Genomic DNA, 22,492 nt, shown 5'->3' with positions numbered 1-22,492 from the left:
GCATAAGTACATTAACTCCTCATGATCACATCTGCAACTTCATTGATCTGGAGTCCAGGCCCACCCAGGAAATAAGGAGGCTACTGCTACATTCCAGAACAATCAAATAAGACTCAAAACAAGGTTCATAAGCAGAAGCAGGTATTATGAAAAAGTGAGGGTCTAAAGTTATTTCTAAAGCAGAGAAACATGTAGCTTTTAAAAAGCTATTTAATTATATAAATTTTGACATCTGAATATGTTAGGAAAGCGAATTTATTATAAATAGCATGTGATGTCAGGAGCATCTTGGATTCACCAAAAGTCAACTCACAAAAGCTGGTTATTTCCTTACCTTGTGACAACAATCCAGGGAGAGAGAGTCTTCGGCTGCCTCCCTCTGATTCTTCTTCTCTGATATCCACAAGACTTGAACTCTTCTTTCCTTGCATTGACTCCTGTTTAACCTGTTCTTCTCTGCTATCTTTCAGACCTTCTGGGCCTATGGGACTACTGCCTGCCTGAGCTCCAGGTTCACAAGGGGCTGTACTATAAAAGTTCATAACTTTCTTAAGAGACAAGGTCCCAGCTTCATATGTAGCAGCCACTCTCACACCAACAGCAGATGCACAAGAGACCACTAGGCTGTTCAGGGCTGAAGTGCTTGTGGTTGCTGGGCTGTGAAGATTAGGAATCGCTTCTGCTACAAGAGGCTAAAATATACACACGTAAAAAAGTACATAAAAATACAATCCCGTATACAACAAGCAATCAATAAAAAGAAAGTGTAACATCTATCACTATTTGCAAATACAAGAATCTAAAACAACAAGAGGTCTCTTCATCTCCAACCTAAAGGTATCCCTTCTTGATCACAGATTTAACACATTAGATGGAAATGAGTGCTTAAAATACAGTTCCTTATCAAAAGTACTTCCTTTTGTTTGAGTGGTGTTTTATCATGGTATTTAAAAATAGGTCCCAGCTGCTTTTATAAAATAAACACAGTAGAAGGGAGAGGGAAGGGAAGGTATGGAAAACATCACCTTCAATAGGAGGTAATAGCCCTGGATAGGAGGTTGGAAAAATGCAAGTTTTATTATTGATCACTACTAGGAAAAATTACACAGATTTTTACTAAGAAATAATGAGAAAAAATTACATTTTAAGAAGAAAAGGCTCTTCCTAAAATGTTTTATGAACACAAATGTATATATGGCATACACAGGCAGAAAAATTAGTTATAACTCTAAACTATCCACCCCCAAACTATGTTCTGAAATTTCTGTCCTTCTACTGTTTCATCAAGAGTTATTTTCCATGACCCAGGGGCAAGGTAAACTGAAAGATTACCTTTGCTCTCACTACCATCCAGCAATGTGGTAGGTTAATCATTAAACATTTGGATCCAAGGTTCTTAGTGTTATTCACAGCTGTATTAGAAAGCCAACTAAAGTTTTCTGATATCTTAGTGAAAAATCAGTTAACACTTACTCTGAGCTGTCAAGCACCACTGTTTACTAAAAAAGAAAGTCACTAGATATACCTACTAACACACGAAAAGGCTTTTGGCTCATGAGCATAGGTCACAATGAAAATGTTGTTTCCTATGCTACCCAAAGATCCCAAGGGGTGGGAGGGTGTGTGTGTGTATCTTAATTTGTCCTGAATTGCAAACCAAACCAAATTTTTTTTTTTTTTTTTTTTTTTGCAGTACGCGGGCCTCTCACTGCTGTGGCCTCTCCCGCCGCGGAGCACAGGCTCCAGACGCGCAGGCTCAGCGGCCATGGCTCACGGGCCCAGCCGCTCCGCGGCATGTGGGATCTTCCCTCACTGGGGCACGAACCCGTGTCCCCTGCATCGGCAGGCAGACTCTCAACCACTGAGCCACCAGGGAAGCCCCAAAAATATTTTTTAACACTGGCTTCTGATTTTTCTTAAAGGAAATAATTCCTGTTCCCTGCACAGTGCCTGGCATGTAGTAGGCACTCAATACATTTTGTTCAATTAAATACTAAATTCAACAAAATGTGAGTCTTTAATTAAAATATCCAACAAAATAAACAAATATACCATATAAAAAAAAGATAAATACAAAGCCTATTACTTCCTTGGTGACACAGTTCTCATGATAACTTGTTCAGAAAAACTGGTGTCACTATTTCCAACATCTATTTACAAAAGCTCATAACAGAAGCAGTGATGGTATTTAGGGGTGACTAATTTAGGGAGTTCTTACTGGAGGAAAGTCAAAAAAACTCTACCTTATATAAACTTTAAGCTATTGTTCTAACTGGCTCCTCTACTTAATTATATTTAACAATTCATAAAATAAGTGAATAAATAAAACAAAAACACATGCCCAGCAATTTTGATGGAAGACATAATTTCAGGAGTTCCAATCAACCAATAGCAAAATGCAATAATGAAATATATGCTTCATTGCCAAATACTTTGGTTTATTTCACAAACGTGAGATATTCTTTCAATTACAACTGGCCAGAAGAAAAAAACTTGTCCTAAGCCACATAAATTCCTAATGGTTAGCTGTATGATTGAGGCACTATTTACAAAGATGGAACTACACTTAGTTAAACACACACTGCCAAAACTAGCATAGGTAACCAAAACTTTAAATGTTTAACCAAACAGGTCCAAAGGAAAGTGCAATTTCAATGATGATAATCTATTATTCAAATAAACAGTATACAATAGACTTTTAACTACAACTTTAATAAATCAGAGAAATGACTTTTGGAAAGTCAAAATCTAACTTTTTTATAAGCATGTACAAGTCCTGTTCAATTATTACTTTTGCTTTGTTTAGATTTTTCTTTCTCCAAACAGCTTCTTAATAAAAAATTTAAAAAAAATCAAACATCTACAAGGTTCGGTGAGTAGACTGTGAAATAAAAACTGTTTCTAAAAACACCTCTAAGCAACGTTCCCATTCTGAACCAGTAAACAACAGTGATGAAGAATCCAGAGGCTATGTGGTTTCAAAAACCTGAAAGCAACGCCACAAGGCAGCTCTTTTATGATTAGTTATTTTTTTTTTTTGAGTCTTAACCACTGGACCACCAAGGAAGTCCCTAGGATTATATGTTTTTGTTTAGATTTGTTTTCTTAGAGTTTTGGAAAAGCAAAAGCAAAAGGCTTCCACTAAGAGTAAAAAAACAAGTAACCTTTAGAACAATTTAAGTAGGGAGACACAGCTTACTACATGCCCCTGGTAAAACACTTTTCTCCACTTACTACAAGTTTTCAAAGTGAAAGTAGTTTAAACGAGATGAAGAGAATATAAAACCCTCCGCCCAGTGATGCCCAGTGAGGACCACTGGTATAACTGAAAAGAATTCAAACAATATGTAATGCCAGTCAGTTTCAAGTCTGCCTATAATCGAGGGATCCGCCACACAGCAACCTTCTCTGATAAAGAAGGAAAGGATTTTTCTCAATAGTATCTGAAGAGTGCTACAAATACAGATAAGAGAATTCTTTGTGAATATATAGTCATGTTAGATTAAACTCTTCAGGGGCCCACCTTAGCCATGGGGGAAAAAGTACTTGGGGAAAAAAAATGGGATTTCTCTACTTACAACAGAATCCCAGAATAACATCTTTCAACATCATAAATAAAGGGCCAGAATTTGAACATGAAAAGTAATTTTGAATTAATCCAGGGTTTTCCTTATCTAGGCTTGCATGATAAGACAGATTAATAGTCAAACTCAAAAAATAAAAAATGGCACCAACACTTAGGTATTTTAAAGTTTCTCAAGAAAACTCATATGGTTCACCTTTATATTATAAAATTTAGCAGGTACCTGAGATGGCACTGGCTTTTCACCATTCTCTGAGTTCTCTCTTCCTGAATGATCTGACAGTTTCTGCACGTATTCATTTACTGCCTGAGTGTCAGGGTACGATGGTATACTTCTTGCAGAAGAAATTTCAGGTGTTCCCATGGCATCTTGTGGGGAGGAAATGGTCTCAACACTTGTGGTCTGAACATTTCCAACGTTCAGTTCGGTAGCAGCAGGCAGCTCATTTTGTACGAAGGTGTTCTCAAACACTTCTCCCTGGCCATCAAGGGTTTCAGTGGAGGGGCTGATGGAAGTGCTGGCCTGGTTTTCTGACTGGGATTCTGACAGTGTCACGCCTAATGGACAGCAATGGCTGTCTGATATAATCACATGGTCTTCTTTGTCAGTCATTGTAATTAACAGCTGGCTGCACTGGTTACATCTTTCTGGCACTGGCTTCAGATCCTGGGAAGGGAGGCACTGCACCAGGGCTAAGCTGTGGAACGCACCACAGGCAACTTGTAGCACTACTCGCCCAGCAAGATGTTCCACCTTTTGTGGCTTTGTCACTGGGAAGGTAGTGGTAATGAGACCCAACTGACAACCGGTACCCCATGCCCAAATCTCTCTGCTTAGGGACAATGCCAGAGTGTGCTCCTCGCCACATGCCAGCTGCAAGACCCTGACCGCTAACAAAGGACTGGTCTCGGAATCAGAAATGCTGACAGGGTTTGGTTCCGGAACATACTGCTGGTTAGCTACCGCACACTGGCCAGCAGAGTTCTCCCCCCACATGTACACCACGCCACTTTCTGTCACTGCTCCGCTATGGAAACTCCCTGTTGCCACAGTAACGACATACTGCCCAACCAGCACCTCTTCTAGAATGGGGCTACTCGGACAAATCTCTGCTGGTTCACTTCTCCAGGGGAGAGTCCCAAAGCTGTAGACCTCACCATCTGAAGGTTTAAAAAGAAAAAAAAGGGAGGGAGTTAGTGAATTAACTAGAAATTTTGTCAGCTAACTTTTAGTCCCCTCTAGGTTTAACAAAATAGATTTTTTTTCTTTTTTTAATTTTCAAAAGCACAGTTGTAGAAATTTGGTTGAAGCAGATAGCATTCCACACTTATGAATCTTTTAACAAATAACATCTTTTAACATTCTGAAATACAGTGACAATTTCTACAAATTGCAGGAGACTACTCCAGATGAAGGGTATTGTTCCTCTCCTTCAGCCTTATCCTACAAACTCCTAGCATCGATCCGTTACTAATGGCTATCATTGCAGGCTATTACAGAAGCAGATTCCAAGAGTTCAAAGACAAAATAATGATCATGACATGATTAGATAAAATAAGCAGAAGATAAAACAGACACATTCGCTAATATCTACAACATTCACGACTACTGAATAAGTCAGAGCAGCAAAAAATTATGCCATGACATAAAAATATTAGAGATTCACTTTGGCCAAAACTATGAAATTAGCTTTATACCTCCAGGTTGGACTGAGAGCACCAATGTTAACATGCGTTGTGTAGCATACTATGTATAATTTTTAAATGTTATTTATAATATATATTGTGTACTAGATAGCCTTCCTGAGATGTCATTTGTTTAAAAAGCAAATCACAACAAAACAAAGAAAAAAACAAATGAAGCCATGACTAGCTGGCTTTAGAATTAAAAGGGAAGGCACCAGTGAGTTGGGTACATGAATGATGATAACCTATTTGTGTTCACGTGTGCTACCAAGTCATAGTTTTACCGCAGGTGTTGGGGAAATTTGGGGGTATGTGCAAATGATTTATGCTAGCTAAAAACCTCAAATGGAACAAAGACTTGGCCATGGGTTTTGAAAAATATTAAACAAAGCCCACCATCCTTTCTTTCCTATGTGACCAGAGGGTCACCCATTTTCTTTAAATTAATGAAAATAGGTACTATTTTTCCTCCACAAAGCAGCAATTGAGTTGCTGATAAAAAAAGGCATACTTTATTTTTGGCCCATTACACATAGCAAATACATTTATACACTCAAACTCACTACAACATCTATGTAAGGAAAAACACAATAGTGGCTAGAGGGAAGATCAGCTTTTATTAGGAAATTTCTAATTTGTATAGAGTACTGAGAAAATAAGCTCACTGGTTAAGATCTTTTAAACTTTTCTTCCCAAGTGATATAACACACTTGCAACAGTTCGCCAACACTTTCAATTGGTATTATATTCCATTAGAATAACAGTCTCTCCAGAGCAAATTGCAGAGAAGTGAATATTTAGACATCATTTTTTTAGCCTGGAATACCTCAAAAATAGTGAGTCAATGAGGTGCCCTCATTGAATTATGAGCTAATGGTTAAATTGAATAGAGACAAAGCTTGAAAATTTCTAGTATTCAATCAGAACCATTTCCTCACTTAGAAAAGAAAGTACCTGAGATCTTTGTGCCATTTCAAGCTACACATTTGTGTGAGCTGAGATTTTTTGTTACTTTGACACTTAAACCAGAACACTGCTTAAACATGAACATAGGTTATTTACCTTTTTTTTTTAAGTTTTCCCTCAGTTTTCCCAGGCTTTTAGGTTTGATTCTATATGTTTAAAGATATCATGCTCGTGAAGGATTCCTAAATATCTTACTGAGGGGCTAATAAAATGACAGTAACAGAATTCTACTTATATGAGAACTATAGATTTTGAAGCCCATAGGGAAGGTACTGGATATAGTTCACATTTGAAAAATAAGGCTTTCTCCAAATTCTGGCCTAATACAATAATAATAATAGTATTATGTATTATTATAATAAAAGTGACATAATAATAAAGAAATTAGAAAGAAATCCATGTTTGAACCAAAAAACCACCATGGTCAGATTTATGCTTTGTTTCCTAGAATCTGTCTTCCCTTAGTTCCTACAAGGAAGATACCACAGCATTGTTAAATACTTAATAAATACTTACAGAGTAGAAATTTATGAATTAGTGAAGCTGATGGCAGTCCTGACCCAAATCAAATTTACCATGACTTAGTCAGTAAAGTGCCATCAAAATTAAAGGCAGCTCTCTATATAGATTATAGCCTATGTTTCTGATACAGATTTGTAGATTTTATTATATGTTCTTATGAGCTGCTATTTACGCCTGAGAAAAACGGTACTGAGACAGTACAGCCAAGAGATTTAAAAAGCAAATTTTGAAATTAGACTTTCTGGGTTCCCACCCTAACTCTGACCCTTTACATAGTCGTGTGTGCTTGGGAAAACAATTTAATCTCCCTGACCTTCAGCTTCCTCATCTGTGAAGTGGGTATAATAACAGCAGCTACCTCATAAGGTGGCTGTGAAGAGGCAATGAGATAATACATATAAAGTGCTTAGTGCAGTGCCTGGCACATATAATTGTTTAATAAACATTAGCTATTATTAGCATTATTATTATGATACATTTAATGAACAAAGGTATAGTAAAAGGGTCTCTGAATACGTAATCTTTTAAAAAATCTAATTTTTCATGTACTTATCACTACTAAGATTTTTAAACTGTAATTCTCCCTTTTATTCTAGTTATGGTACATCTTAAATATAAGAACTCATCTGATTTCTGATAAAGGGAGTAAGAACATATTTTGAAAACAAAAAAAGCATAAGCTCCAGCAAAGTTCACTCAGAATCCCTCGTACCCAGTAACTCTCAGCTGCTCCTATACGCTCCGACACTGGTCAGAGTCTCAGTTAGTGTTGGCTAAGCCATTCTTTTCAATACCTTCAGTCAGAAGAACTCCATGTTTCACTCCAAGGGCCGCATGAAGAACAGTCTTTCCTCCCCAGCCTGGCAATCTCTCTGGTGTTACAGAACGGGAGCCTGCCTGCCACACATGGACCAGGCCTCTTTCTTTGGATCCTTCAGCTTCTGTTGAGCTACAAACATCAAGAAAAATAGCTTAAAAATAGCTTGTTCCTCCAGTTCAGAACTGTATCTTTTATCCTTCATACCGTCATGAGATTTATACCTTTTACCAGTACATGGGTGACTGAGTCAGATAGTTTAGCACCTATTTTATGCCGTGGTTATGACACAGGAGTAGAGGTAAAATTACTATTTATATAAATGATTTGAGGATAAACCCACAAATTACTTATCTCTATCTAAGAAGCAAACAAAACCTGGGCTACTTTTTGAAGTTTTCTGATTTAAAATTTCAAGATTCTTACTTCTCAGTACATTAACTCCTTGTTTAGATGTTAAAGTTATAACATGTCCCAAGTTGGAGTCTTATTTTAAATTTTCAGTTTTTAATTTGGTATTTAAAAAAAAAAGTATTTGATGAGAAAGACAGAAGGAATAGAGATCCATATTTCCCTTTATACCAAGCTTAAGCTCTATAATTCTTATTTAAATTTTTAAGAACTAAATTTATAACGGGTACCAGTAAAATCCTTCATGCTTTACTCACGTTCTAGCCAAAGAATTCTATCTATCTGATAACCCTAGTTCAAAGAACATAAAACACACAGCTGTGTAACAATGACCGTATCCCAAATGCCTCCCTTTCCAAGAAAAGGCCACATTAACATACTCTGGGTTTCCCTTTATATAAAATTTTCCTTTGTGTCACCATAGATGGGGCATTTATTTTCATATTCTTTTTTCTAGAACACTGATGCCAATATTTTAATGAGGCACAGAAACTTTTTTTGGTTTTCTTTACTTTATAATACCTAGGATTTTCTCTACTTTTGCTAAATAATATTCCTCTGAACTGTAATTAGGCATAACCATGTTTTTATGAAAGGAAAGCCACAAACCTAACCCTCCTTTCAAAATATCATTCATGGCGCCGAGTTCTCTAAGGATAGAATTACAATTAATAAGGCTACTTTTGAAAACCTGAAATTATGTGTGACAAAAAAAAAATGGCTTCAAAAGCTTTAAAATGGTGAAGACATTTTGTGCCTTTTATAAGCGTAAGAAAGGAACTAGCAACAAAGTGTACCACTAACAAGCTTTATTGTAATTATTTTTCTCTCTTTACCAATCAACACAAATGTCACTATTCCTACTTAATAGCCATCAACAAGAAAATTAAACTGAAGAGAAGCTACACATAAGTGGAACTGTCTGTTGTGTTTTCCTAGAAGGGTAGGGGAAAAGGACAAAATGGTTTTACCTTTTCTTCTTTGAGTCCATCGGTCAGTGGCAGCACTCCATCACCAAATCATTCCCTCCTTGCAAAAGGTATATAAAACCCTAAACAGCAAAACACACGTAAGCACGAAGAGCAGTCAAAGAGCACTTTGCTATTTTATCTGTCAGATTTTTAAAAAAGAAGAAAAAAAGGCAGCTCTCCAACAAGTGCACATTCACTGGGCAATAAATACACAGCAAAACTATTTAAACTATTTCATATCCCGCCTGCCAAAGTCAAATCTCTAGACTGAGCCTGCCCACTGAGCTTATAAAAATGCCTGTTGATCGTCAAATGTAATGTCAAAGTGAGAAAAGACTACCCACAACCTAGCTGTTCTTTGTCAGGCAACAGATTTTTTCATTTGTTTTTTATTATAAATAAGTTCAATCTGAAAACTCAATGTGTTAAGTATTCATTACACACAAATTAAGGCTACTTTTTAAAAGCTGCTGGGACATATGAACACTTAAATACCAATTAAGTAAACAAGAATTTCTTGGGGCTTCCCTGGTGGCACAGTGGTTAAGAATCTGCCTGCCAATGCAGGGGACACGGGTTCGAGCCCTGGTCCCGGAAGATCCCACACGCTGTGGAACAACTAAGCCCGTGCACCACAACTACTGAGCCTGCGCTCTAGAGCCCATGAGCCACAACTATTGAAGCCCACGTGCCTAGAGCCTGTGCTCCGCAACAAGAGATGCCACCATAACGGGAAGCCTGTGCACCACAATGAAGAGGAATCCCCTCTCACCGCAACTAGAGAAAGCCCGCGTGCAGCAGCAAAGATCCAAGGCAGCCAAAAATAAATAAATTAAAATAAATAAATTAAAATTAAAAAAAAGAATTTCTGCAATCTCTCCAGTAATGTATCAGATTCAAACAGTTTTAATTTCATTTTCCAGTAATGCACACACACAGAATTACATCATTAAAACAAAGTTTTCCATGTATTGGAACTAGCAGTGTTTTCCCCAAATCAACCTCAATTCAAAACCATAATCCAAAGGGCTGGAAGAAAGAAGTGTGAATTTAAAATATCTATTTTTAAATCTACCATTTAATAGAAAAGAGCTATATGAAAATAACAGTACAAATATCATGACCTATCATTTCAGAAACTCAATGTTTAATAAAGTAAGAGCTAGAAATACTGACAGGCAGAAAGAAACGCTCAATGCATTTCAACTAAGAAATTCACATTTTTAAGGGCACCAAAACTCATGAAAATAAGAGCAACGGGGTTTTAGATGTGTGAATGATAAAAATACTGGGGCCAAATTCATTATTTTTCTGCAAAAGGGTATGGCATCGTCACTGTGCTTTGAAAGGGCCCACACCGGCAGGAGTGATGTAAGACCATCTGTTTACTCCAGGTTGCCTGTGAATTCTTACAGTTTCCCATCTGTATATCTGGAGGAAATAACTCTCTACCTAATGCTTATTTTAGAAAGATTTTGACTCATTCAAAGTTGGATGAAGGGTACATGTAAATGAAAGATATATCTGAACAGATTTAATAAATGCTATTCATTTAATAAATATGATTACTAAGTGGTACTATGCTTTGTGTGTCATAGTAATTAACTTTTAGTAAAATGTACAGTTCACAGCATACAGAAAAGTTCTGAGGCCAGGTCTAACCTATGTTCATCTATGAGAGATCAGGGAGTAACTGGTCCCTTGATAAAAGTTAAACAATGCCCGGGGGGAAACCAGAGAACTGCTCTGGGAGGGTGTGGGAGTGCACAAGCACACTTCATGCAACTGATTCACTGTTCGTAAACCAAATTGTGTCCTACTGCCTGTCAATCAAAACTGTTGAGAATCGGTAAAATGAATAAAGCAGATGAGCTTTCTTCTCTTTTGGTGTCATATTCTTGAATACAGTGTTTTCTTAAAGTGGATATACTCCTTATGCCACATGATTTCTAACCAACATTCAGTTTTTCAAATCCAAATGGAATTAAAACTCTACAAACTGTCTGGCAACTTTGTTACTTATTATATACTGTAGGAAGGATAATGATTCCCAAGATAGCTATGTCCTAATGCCCAGAACCTGTGAATATGTTAGGCTACATGGCAAAGGGGAAGTAAAACTGCTAATCAGCTTGTTTTAAGTTGGGGAGATTATCCTAGTTATCCAGATGGACTCAGCATAATCACAGAGTCCTTAAAAGTGGAAGAGACAACAAGCCTCTTAGATAGCCACATGCACCACAGGGCAGACAGCAGAAGCAAGAAGAACTACAATCCTGCAGCCTGTAGAACAGAAACCACATTCACAGAAAGACAGACAAGATGAAAAGGCAGAGGGCTATGTACCAGATGAAGGAACAAGATAAAACCCCAGAAAAACAGCTAAATGATGTAGAGATAGGCAATCTTCCAGAAAAAGAATTCAGAATAATGATGGTGAAGATGATCCAGGACCCTGGAAAAAGAATGGAGGCAAAGATCAAGAAGATGCAAGAAATGTTTAACAAAGACCTAGAAGAATTAAAGAACAAACATAGATGAACAATACAATAATTGAAATGAAAACTACGCTAGAAGGAATCAATAGCAGAATAACTGAGGCAGAAGAATGGATAAGTGACCTGGAAGACACAATGGTGGAATTCACTGCTGCAAACAGAATAAAGAAAAAAGAATGAAAAGAAATGAAGACAGCCTAAGAGACCTCTGGGACAACATTAAACACATGAACATTTGCATTATAGGGGTCCCAGAAGGACAAGAGAAAGAGAAAAGACCAGAGAAAATATCTGAAGAGATTATAGTCGAAAACTTCCCTAACATGGGAAAGGAAATAGCCACCCAAGTCCAGGAAGCGCAGAGAGTCCCATATAGGAAAAACCCAGGAGAAACATGCCGAGACACATAGTAATCAAATTCGCAAAAATTAAAGACAAAGAAAAATTATTGAAAGCAGCAAGGGAAAAACGACAAATAACATGCAAGGGAACTCCCATTAGGTTAAGAGCTGATTTCTCAGCAGTAACTCTACAAGCCAGAAGGAAGTGGCATGATACACTTAAAGTGATGAAAGGGAAGAAACTACTACCAAGATTACTCTACCCGGCAAGGATCTCATTCAGATTCAATGGAGAAATCAAAAGCTTTACAGACAAGCAAAAGCTAAGAGAATTCAGCACCACCAAACTAGCTCTACAACAATGCTAAAGGAACTTTTCTAAGTGAGAAACACAAGAGAAGAAAAGGACCTACAAAAACAAACCCAGAGCAATTAAGAAAATGGTCATAGGAACATACATATCGATAATTACCTTAAACGTGAATGGATTAAATGCTCCAACCAAAAGACACAGGCTTGCTGAATGGATACAAAAACAAGACCCATATATATGCTGGCTACAAGAGACCCACTTCAGACCTAGGGACACATTCAGACTGAAAGTGAGGGCATGGAAGAAGATATTCCACGCAAATGCAAATCAAAAGAAAGCTGGAGTAGCAATACTCGTATCAGATAAAATGGACTTTAAAATAAAGAATCTTACAAGAGACAAGGAAGGATACTACATAATGATCAAGGGATCAATCCAAGAAGAAGATATAACAATTATAAATATATATGCACCCAACATAGGAGCACCTCAATACATAAGGCAACTGCTAACAGCTATAAAACAGGAAATCAACAGTAACACAATAATAGTGGGGGACTTTAACACCTCACTTACACCAATGGACAGACCATCCAAAATGAAAATAAATAAGGAAACACAAGCTTTAAATGACACAATAGACCAGATAGATTTAATTGATATTTATAGGACATTCCATCCAAAAACAGCAGATTACACTTTCTTCTCAAGTGCGCACGGAACATTCTCCAGGATAGATCACATCTTGGGTCAAAAATCAAGCCTCAGTAAATTTAAGAAAATTGAAATCATAGCAAGGATCTTTTCCGACCACAATGCTATGAGATTAGAAATAAATTACAGGAAAAAAAAGTAAAAAACACAAACATGGAGGCTAAACAATACATTACTAAATAACCAAGAGGTAACTGAAGAAATCAAAGAGGAAATCAGAACATACCTAGAGACAAATGACAATGAAAACACGACAATCCAAAACCTATGGGATGCAGCAAAAGCAGTTCCAAGAGGTAAGTTCACAGCTATACAAGCCTACCTCAAGAAACAAGAAAAATCTCAAATAAACAATCTAACCTTACACCTGAAGGAACCAGAGAAAGAAGAACAAACAAAACCCAAAGTTAGCAGAAGGAAAGAAATCATAAAGATCAGAGCAGAAATAAATGAAATAGAAACAAAGAAAACAATAGCAAAGATCAATAAAACAAAAAGCCGGTTCTTTGAGAAGATAAAAAAAATTGCTAAACCATTGGCCAGACTCATCAAGAAAAAGGAGAGGACTCAAATAAATAAAATTAGAAATGAAAAAAGAGAAGTTACAACAGACACCGCAGAAATACAAAGCATCCTAAGAGACTACTACAAGCAACTCTATGCCAATAAAATGGACAACATGGAAGAAATGGACAAATTCTTAGAAAGGTATAACCTTCCAAGACGGAACCAGGAAGAAATAGAAACTATGAACAGACCAATCACAAGTAATGAAATTGAAACTGTGATTAAAAATCTTCCAACAAACATAAGTCCAGGACCAGATGGCTTCACAGGTGAATTCTATCAAACATTTAGAGAAGAGCTAACACCTATCCTTCTCAAACTCCTCCAAAAAATTGTGGAGGAAGGAACACTCCCAAACTCATTGTATGAGGCCACCATCACCCTGATACCAAAAGCAGACAAAGATACTACAAAAACAGAAAATTACAGACCAATATCACTGATGAATATAGTTGCAAAAATCCTAAACAAAATACTAGCAAACAGAATCCAACAACACGTTAAAAGGATCATACACCATGATCAAGTGGGATTTATCCCAGGGATGCAAGGATTCTTCAATAAACACAAATCAATCAATGTGATACAGCATATTAAGAAACTCAAGAAGAAAAACCACATGATCATCTCAATAGATGCAGAAAAAACTTTTGACAAAATTCAACACCCATTTGTGATAAAAACTCTCCAGAAAGTGGGCATAGAGGGAACCTACCTCAACATAATAGAGGCCATATACGACAAACACACAGCAAAATATCATTCTCAATGGTGAAAAACTGAAAGCATTTCCCTAAGATCAGGAACAAGACAAGGATGTCCAATCTCGCCACTATTGTTCAACATAGTTTTGGAAGTCCTAGCTATGGCAATCAGAGAAGAGAAAGAAATAAAAGGATACGAACTGGAAAAGGAGAGGTAAAACTGTCACTGTTTGCAGATGACATGATACTATACATAGAGAATCCTAAAAATGCCACCAGAAAACTACTAGAGCTAATCAATGAATTCGGTAAAGCTGCAGGATACAAAATTAATGCACAGAAATCTCTTGCATTCCTATACACTAATGTTGCAAAATCTGAAAGAGAAATTAAGTAAACACTCCCATTTACCATTGCAACAAAAGGAATAAAATATCTGAGAATAAACCTACCTAGGGAGATAAAAGACCTGTATGCAGAAAACTGTAAGACACTGATGAAAGAAATTAAAGATGATACCAACAGATGGAGAGATATACCATGTTCTTGGATTGGAAGAATCAATATTGTGAAAATGACTATACTACCCAAAGCCATCTACAGATTCAATGCAATCGCTATCAAATTACCAATGGCAATTTTTACGGAACTAGAACAAATCATCTCAAATTTGTATGGAGACACAAAAGACCCCGAATAGCCAAAGCAGTCTTGAGGGAAAAAAATGGAGCTGGAGGAATCAGACTCCCTGGCTTCAGACTACATTACATAGCTACAGTCATCAAGACAATATGGTACTGGCACAAAAACAGAAACATAGATCAATGGAACAAGACAGAAAGCCCAGAGATAAACCCACGCACCTATGGTCAACTAATCTATGACAAAGGAGGCAAGGATATACAATGGAGAAAAGACAGTCTCTTCAGTAAGTGGTGCTGGGAAAACTGGACAGCTACATGTTAAAGAATGAAATAGAACACTCCCTAACACCATACACAAAAATAAACTCAAAATGGATTAGAGACCTAAATGTAAGACCAGACACTATAAAACTCTTAGAGGAAAGCATAGGAAGAACACTCTTTGACATAAATCACAACAAGGTCTTTTTTGATGCACCTCCTAGAATAATGGAAATAAAAACAAAAATAAACAAATGGGACCTAATGAAACTTAAAAGCTTTTGCACAGCAAAGGAAGCTACAATGAAGACAAAAAGACAACCCTCAGTATGGGAGAAAATATTTGCAAACGAATCAACAGAGGATTAATCTCCAAAATATATAAACAGCTCATGCAGCTCAATATTAAAAAAACAAACAACACAATCCAAAAATAGGCAGAAGACCTAAATAGCCATTTCTCCAAAGAAGACATACAGATGGCCAAGAAGCACATGAGAAGCTGCTCAACATCAGCAATTATTAGAGAAATGCAAATCAAAACTACAATGAGGTATCATCTCACACCAGCTAGAATGGGCATCATCAGAAAATCTACAAACAACAAATGCTGGAGAGGGTGTGGAGAAAAGGGAACCCTCTTCCACTGTTGGTGGGAATGTAAATTGATACAGCCACTATGGAGAACAGTATGGAGGTTCCTTAGAAAACTAAAAATAGAATTAGCATACGACCCGGCAATCCCACTACTGGGTATATACCCAGAGAAAACCATAATTCAAAAAGACACATGCACCCCAATGTTCATTGCAGCACTATTTACAGTAGCCAGGTCATGGAAGCAACCTAAATGCCCATCCACAGATGAATGGATAAAGAATGGATAAAGTGGTACATATATACAATGGAATATTACTCAGCCATAAAAAGGAACGAAATTTGGTCATTTGTTGAGACATGGATGGATCTAGAGACTGTCATACAGAGTGAAGTTAAGTCAGAAAGAGAAAAACAAATATTGTATATTAAGGCACATATGTGGAACCTGGAAAAATGGTACAGATGAACTGGTTTGCAGGGCAGAAATAGAGACACAGATGTAGAGAAACAAACGTATGGACACCAAGGGGGGAAGTGTCGGGGCGGGGGGTGGTGATGGTGTGATGAATTGGGAGATTAGGACTGACATATATACACTGATGTGTATAAAACTGATGACTAATAAGAACCTGCTGTATAAAATAAATAAATAAATAAATAAATAAAGTGGAAGAGAGAGGCAGAGGAGAGCTTGAGAAAGAGAGGTGATGGTAACAAGCCGTGTCAGAGAGCTGCTAAATTGCTGGCTTTGAAGATGGGAGGGGGCAGCCATAAGCCAAAGAATGTAGGTGGCCTCTAGAAGCTGGAAGAGGCAAGGAAACGAATTCCCTCCTAGAGCCTCCAGGTAAAAACGCAGCCCTGCTGACACCTTGATTTTAACCCAGCGAGACTTGTGTCCAACTTTTAACCTAAAGAACGCTAAGATAATTAATTTGTGTTATTTTAGGCGCTGAGTTTACAGCAATGCTACAAGCAGCAACGGAAAGCTAGTACACTATTTCACACACATCTTTCTTTATCGATGTTTATAGGTCGAATTTTGTTTTAATGGTGTTTAATATACTTGACTTCTCCTAAGAAGACACGTGTGCCTGAAATTCAGATACAGCAATGAGAAAAAAGGAAATGACTGGTAAGGAAACATAACTGAAAAGGAATATTGCACCTAAATGTGGGAAGCTTATATTATAAAGTTTTACCTCACATACTTAAAATATGCAGCATGTACCGAATCCAGTTAATCTAACATTCTTTGTCAATTATGTATCCAAACAGAAAAAGCAAACCAAAAAATTTGTTTTCCTAGTATTTTTATAATCCCCTCTCTGAGAAATCTATAAGACTTGCCTCAACCATTCGAAAAGCATTTAAACTTGCTTATGTTCTTTCACTGCTAACAGTTTTAACTGCTACACAATTGCCTAATCACGGAGCTTCTTCTGGGGATATTTCTCCCCAGATGAGCTTTGGGGGTCAGGATCCCTGCACTCTGCTTCTTTTCTTCTGTTATAGTAACTTTCCCTCATAGCCTTTATTATATTAACTAGCTCTGATACAGAAGCTGTGTGATATTTACAGAGTCAGAAAATGTGGGGTCCTCTTTTACCTCACATGGCCTTTCCAGAGATCAATGGCATCTGTAAAAGGAGCAAACTAGACTACAGCATCCCCTCATTTTAAAGTATACCACTCTACACGTCAAATTATCTCCTTCACAGTGAAATGTAAAGTAATTAAACTCTCAGATGACCCTTTAAAACAAAAAGTTTGGTTCTTAATGAGTTGATTCCACTTTTAGATCCCAGTGGATACACACCCTCCTGCTACATTTAACAGAGAAATAAGCTATCTTGTACATGCAGAGAATATGGTTTTAATTCCATGATCTGGGAGTGCCCTAAAAAAAAAAATCTGGTCTAGATGTTCTAATTATTGCTAGAAAGAAAAGCTACTACTATGGGTCCATGATACCGTAACCAGAAATCTAAACTCCAAAAAACTCTGAAAACTAAAAGTTTTTTCATTTAAGTCTTTTGGTGGTAAAATCTAATCTGACCTGAACTCATCCAAGAGCAAAACCAACATGAACTAATGTGATGCTATTTAGTTTTTACCCCTTTAGTGTACATCTTCATATATTTTGTCATAGAAATATTAATATGATTGTAGGGTGGTACCAAAGGTCCCACGAGAAGTGTTATATAATATATGGTTTATGCACCTTATTCTCAAGATCAGAAAAACTCTGAATTCCAAAACATGCCTCGCCCCAAGGGTTTCAAGTAAGGGACTGGGAACCTGTATTCTAAAACAACTATCATTTTCGGTAGGGGTCCTCAACTTTTTAATGGCAATGATTTACATCACTTGTTTTTAAAGTTTTAAGTCCATTTGATAGTGAACATACTCACACAGAGTGCCCAAATTAATTCTGTAAGAAATATCCTCCCTGCAAATACTCACTTGGCTCATCTTAGTGGAGGAAGGAAGCCTGGGCTCTTTAATTTCATACAAGACTACCAATTTGGTGGAAAGACGTAAATAATGAGAGAGGTGCTGTGTCCTAGAACAACTAGGACTTAGTGATGTATTAGACATAAGTGGGGGGTAAAGGAGAAGGAGGTATCAAAAATGACCTCTAATTTTTCCCTTGAACAACTGTGTAGTGGTACCACTTACCGAAACGAGGAAGAGTGAGAGGGTAGGATTCTGAAGTGGAAGGTAAGATTCTTGTAAGGCAAGATTTTTTTATAAGTTCAAGATGTCTGTGAGAAATCCAAGAATACATATCAAGTGAGCAGCTGAATATGTGAGTATGGAGTTCAGAAGAAAGGTCTCAACTATTGATATAAACTTGGGAAGGCATATGGATAATATCTGAAATCAAGGCAATGGATAGTATCACTGGAGTGTGTGTTAAGAGAAAAGGGAGGCACAGAATCAAGCTGTTAAGTTATCTGGATAGGATGAGCAACAAGCAAAGACTGAGGTGAGAAGTGGCCTGAGAGGTAGAACAAACAAGAGTCTGATGTGGGCACACAAAGCAAAGCAGAGAGTGTTTCCAGCAGGAATGACTGGTCAACACGGCTGGGGTCTCAGCTGGGGACTGAAAACCAGATTGCAGCAGGCTGACTATAAATGGCAGGTGAGGACATGAAAATAAAGTTGGTGGAAATGATTCTTTTAAAAAATAGTGAAATGGCAAACAGAAATGGAGAAGTAGCTTGAGAGAAACATGAAGATCAAGGGTGTAATTTTGGGGGGTGGGGGAAGATGAGAGACAGCTGAACATGTTTGTAGGACAATGACATTGATCCTAGATGCAAGGGAGACAAGGACAGAGGGCAGAACCAAAATCCTGGACAAAAGTGGAAGAGGATAGTGTCCGGAACACGCATGCAGTGGGACTGGTCTTTCACAAGAGGAAGGGTCTACATTTTAAAAAGAAACAAAACAACAGGTACAGATACAGGCAGGATTATAGATTTTGTGGTAGGAGGGTAAGAGTCCCACATGATGGCACCTGTAAGTGACCAGGACTTCACAGTATGTGTGCTATGTTTTCTAATCTCACACCTGGTTCCATTCATTCTGTCTCTTTATTTTATTTTGCCACATTTACACATTTCTGTAAACTGCCTTTTAGGAACGAGGCAGAATATAAATAGAAAATTTAAAAATGAAACAGAAATGTGTTAATGGACTATTATCCCAAATGCAAAAAGAAAATTAAATCATGTAGGATTCTATGTATTCACATCTAGTAAACTTTATTCTCTGGACAAAGTCCTTTTGCCTTAATAATTTAGTAAAAGTTAGTATATTAACTTTAATTAAATTTCAACAACTAAAACTACATGTAGTTTTCTTACCTACTATACTCAGGTATGGAACTAATATAAAACTTCCACGGAAGCCAAAAACATCTTATGCTCTATTACATCCCAGCTGCTTCACGTAGTCCTGACATGCAACAAGTACTCAATAAATACCTGTAGACAGACTAGGCCTATATAAATCAACAAGTTCCTACCCTTAAGGAGTTTACATACAAGTATGTTCTATCTTTCTGACTAGAATGATGGCTCTAAGTAGACAGTGCCCTCCAGGCATAAGAAAGCTAACTTAACGCTAGCAAAGCTGGGCCCTTCTACTCTTAGTCTCCTGTCTCATTTATTGGTTTAAAATAAGTGTATTGATTAAAATAGTGAAATAATAGCAATAATTATAGTTACAAGAGTAATGATATTACTGTTTAGAATGACAAGACATTAAGATAGGAAGACAATAAAAATAAAGATAAAGGAGCAAACTGTATCATAATGCCTTGAAAAGAATTTGGACATAGAGTGAATCTGACATAAAATTACTACAGATTTCATGCAGTCATTTACACCTTCTCTTTAAAGTTTGAATTAGTTGTGTCTTATTACAATGTAGTAAACCAGAGTTTATATTGTGAATGCAGTAAACAATAATTGAAGACCCTATGGAATTTTACACATGGTAAATGCTTAATAAATATTTGCTTTTAGAGGCTCAGTCTATGTTTACACATGGATTAAGGCAACTTTTGACTCAAACACCTGATTTACAACTAATCTGTACACCAACAACTGCTACTTCCTGGATATCCTGCCACTCTAGCCTTTACCCACCACCGAAGGTTGAGGAACATTCATCTTGCACCTAAGGCTTGACAAACCAACCACCATCAAAGGTGGAGGCCACTTCAAGTCGTAGCCCTCTCAGCCTGAAATGCTGCACTGGAGGCACTGCCTAATACCACTATGGGAGCTGACCAACCCCTTAAATCCTGACCCAGAGTTCAGGAGTTCAGTAAATTAATGCATTAAATAAAGTCAGTAGGCTGGCCTAGAGAGTACTTATTATTTATAATGTTGTTACTAATAGGATAATGCAGTTAAGTCACTGATTCAAAATATATTATAAACTCCTGGAGGTCAGAAACCATGACTTATTCATGGGTACATTCTTGTACCCATGGTAACCACTAGGTATAAGCTGGCTACGCATAAGTGAGTCCTCAGTGGAAGACAACCCTCAATCTTAAGTTCCAGTCCACAGACTTCCAAATGATTAGAAGGTTTCCATGCCTGTTATAAAAGTCAATGTCTGACATGAAAACAAAGTGTCTTCTCATAATAGAAACTCTCATACATAATTTGCTAATGGTACTTCCTAACAAGGAAGATGCTTTTATTTCATGTCACTTCACAGATGTTAGACAACCTAGGAAAGAACAGTCCCTTTCTCCTTAGTACATGGATACTGTTTCTGGGCAATCAGGGACACTAAGGCTTCACAGTCTCTTTCTCTTTTTACTTATTTTTTTTTTTTATGGCCTGCTAATTTCACCTTGAAATCTACTAAAACGACACTCTTCTGATTGTTGAGAATCTTCTAAAATGGATATTACTCATGGGAGAGGGGGATAAACATGGTAAAATAAACACCCAGCAAATACCCATTTAGCTCCTTTTTGCACCCACTGCCTACCTCTTTAAAATGCACTTTCTGTAAATACTAAATTCCCATGAAACATTCTGATAAATATTATAATACCAGCAACTGAATTTCAAATTCCCAGGTACTGCAACCATTTATGCCTATTATTACTTGATAGCATATAATTTCTGATATAAATTATTCCTTTAATATTTTGCTACTATTCTTTTACTAAAATGGCCACTTTGTTTAAAAAGGCAATATTACAGAAATACAGTTCAAAGTATGTTGACTTATTTTACCAATCAATAATATCCAGTGCTTAAGGTCAACAAGGGGCCACATAACTGAACAGGGAGTACACATGTCAAAATATACTGCTCTGGAGATATAAGTTTCACTTAGAGTATTTTGAAAGTGCTAATAACAGGTATTCTTGATTAGGAATGAAAATATTGTTTTTAAATGTGTGAGTCATATTAGAGATCAGCTATTAAATTCACTATTTGTTACTCAACCATTTAACGCATTGTCGTCATGTTTACTTAACAATACCTGTAGAAAGAGCATTATTTTGTTTGAGCAATAACTAGGACACTTGCATTCACAGTATAAAACTCAGGTTTACTACACTGTAATAAAATTTAACCAATGAAAACTTTAAAAAAGTGTTAATGACTACATGATATCTGCAGTAATTTGGGGTTTTTAAAAAATATTTAAATATTTATTTATTTATTTGGCTGTGCAGGGTCTTAGTTGCGGCATGCGGGATCTAGTTTTCTGACCGGAGATCGAACCCGGGCCCCCTGCATTGGGAGTGTGGAGTCTTAACGCTGGACCACCAGGGAAGTCCCTCTGCGGTAATTCTGTATGTGAGTCACTCTGTCAAGTTCCTTGCAGGGCTTTATGATACAATGCACTCCCCTATACTTTGAGAGTTCATGATCAGTACACGCCTGCACTTCTCAAGAGTCTCTAGAATTTAAACTCCCCTGCAGCCTTTCAAGAAGGATCATTCCTCATATCCTAAGGCAAGCATCTTCCCAGGAGCACAAGTCAAACAGAAAAGTCTGTCTCCTCTCTTTAGAAAAGCTTTACATAGTGGAGCTGCACTGGCACATTCTTTTCACCGCGGGGAGAGAAGCTACAAAGTAAAAAAAAGAAAGCATATCGGGAGAGAGCCCCGATTATATATAAAAATTCTAAGGTGCTAGTTTCACAAACTATCTTAACCATTCACAAATCTGTAAAAAAAATTAATAATAATGTACAAATCCATGTACCCATGATTGAGTTTTAACAAATATTAACATATTTTCATATTTGCTTAAGCTCCCTTTAAAATAGAAGAAAAAGTTATACGTAGATTTGGGACTTCCCTGGTGGTGCAGTGGTTAAGAATCTGCCTGCCAATGCAGGGGA

The 22,492-nt window shown here is 37.1% G+C and overlaps 1 protein-coding gene across 6 annotated transcripts in view; it reads right to left on the bottom strand.

The window, feature by feature from the left end:
* ALS2 (alsin Rho guanine nucleotide exchange factor ALS2) overlaps positions 1-22,492 on the bottom strand; it is an 87,022-nt gene that overhangs the window by 61,024 nt on the left and 3,506 nt on the right. For all 6 annotated transcript variants that reach the window (XM_060106041.1, XM_060106039.1, XM_060106042.1 and 3 more), the window contains exons 2-5: positions 8,957-9,036; positions 7,552-7,706; positions 3,807-4,744; positions 335-692 (exon numbers count right to left, since the gene is read on the bottom strand). In XM_060106041.1, the coding sequence (XP_059962024.1) occupies positions 335-692; positions 3,807-4,744; positions 7,552-7,706; positions 8,957-8,976 (1,471 nt within the window). In that variant the 5' untranslated portion in view covers positions 8,977-9,036. The remainder of the gene's footprint in view (positions 1-334; positions 693-3,806; positions 4,745-7,551; positions 7,707-8,956; positions 9,037-22,492) is intronic.

Source organism: Mesoplodon densirostris, chromosome 8 (genome assembly GCF_025265405.1).
Source record: "Mesoplodon densirostris isolate mMesDen1 chromosome 8, mMesDen1 primary haplotype, whole genome shotgun sequence".
Lineage (NCBI taxonomy): Eukaryota > Metazoa > Chordata > Mammalia > Artiodactyla > Ziphiidae > Mesoplodon > Mesoplodon densirostris.
The sequence above is the reverse complement of the archived record's forward strand: the minus strand, read 5'-3'. Positions and strand labels throughout refer to the sequence as shown.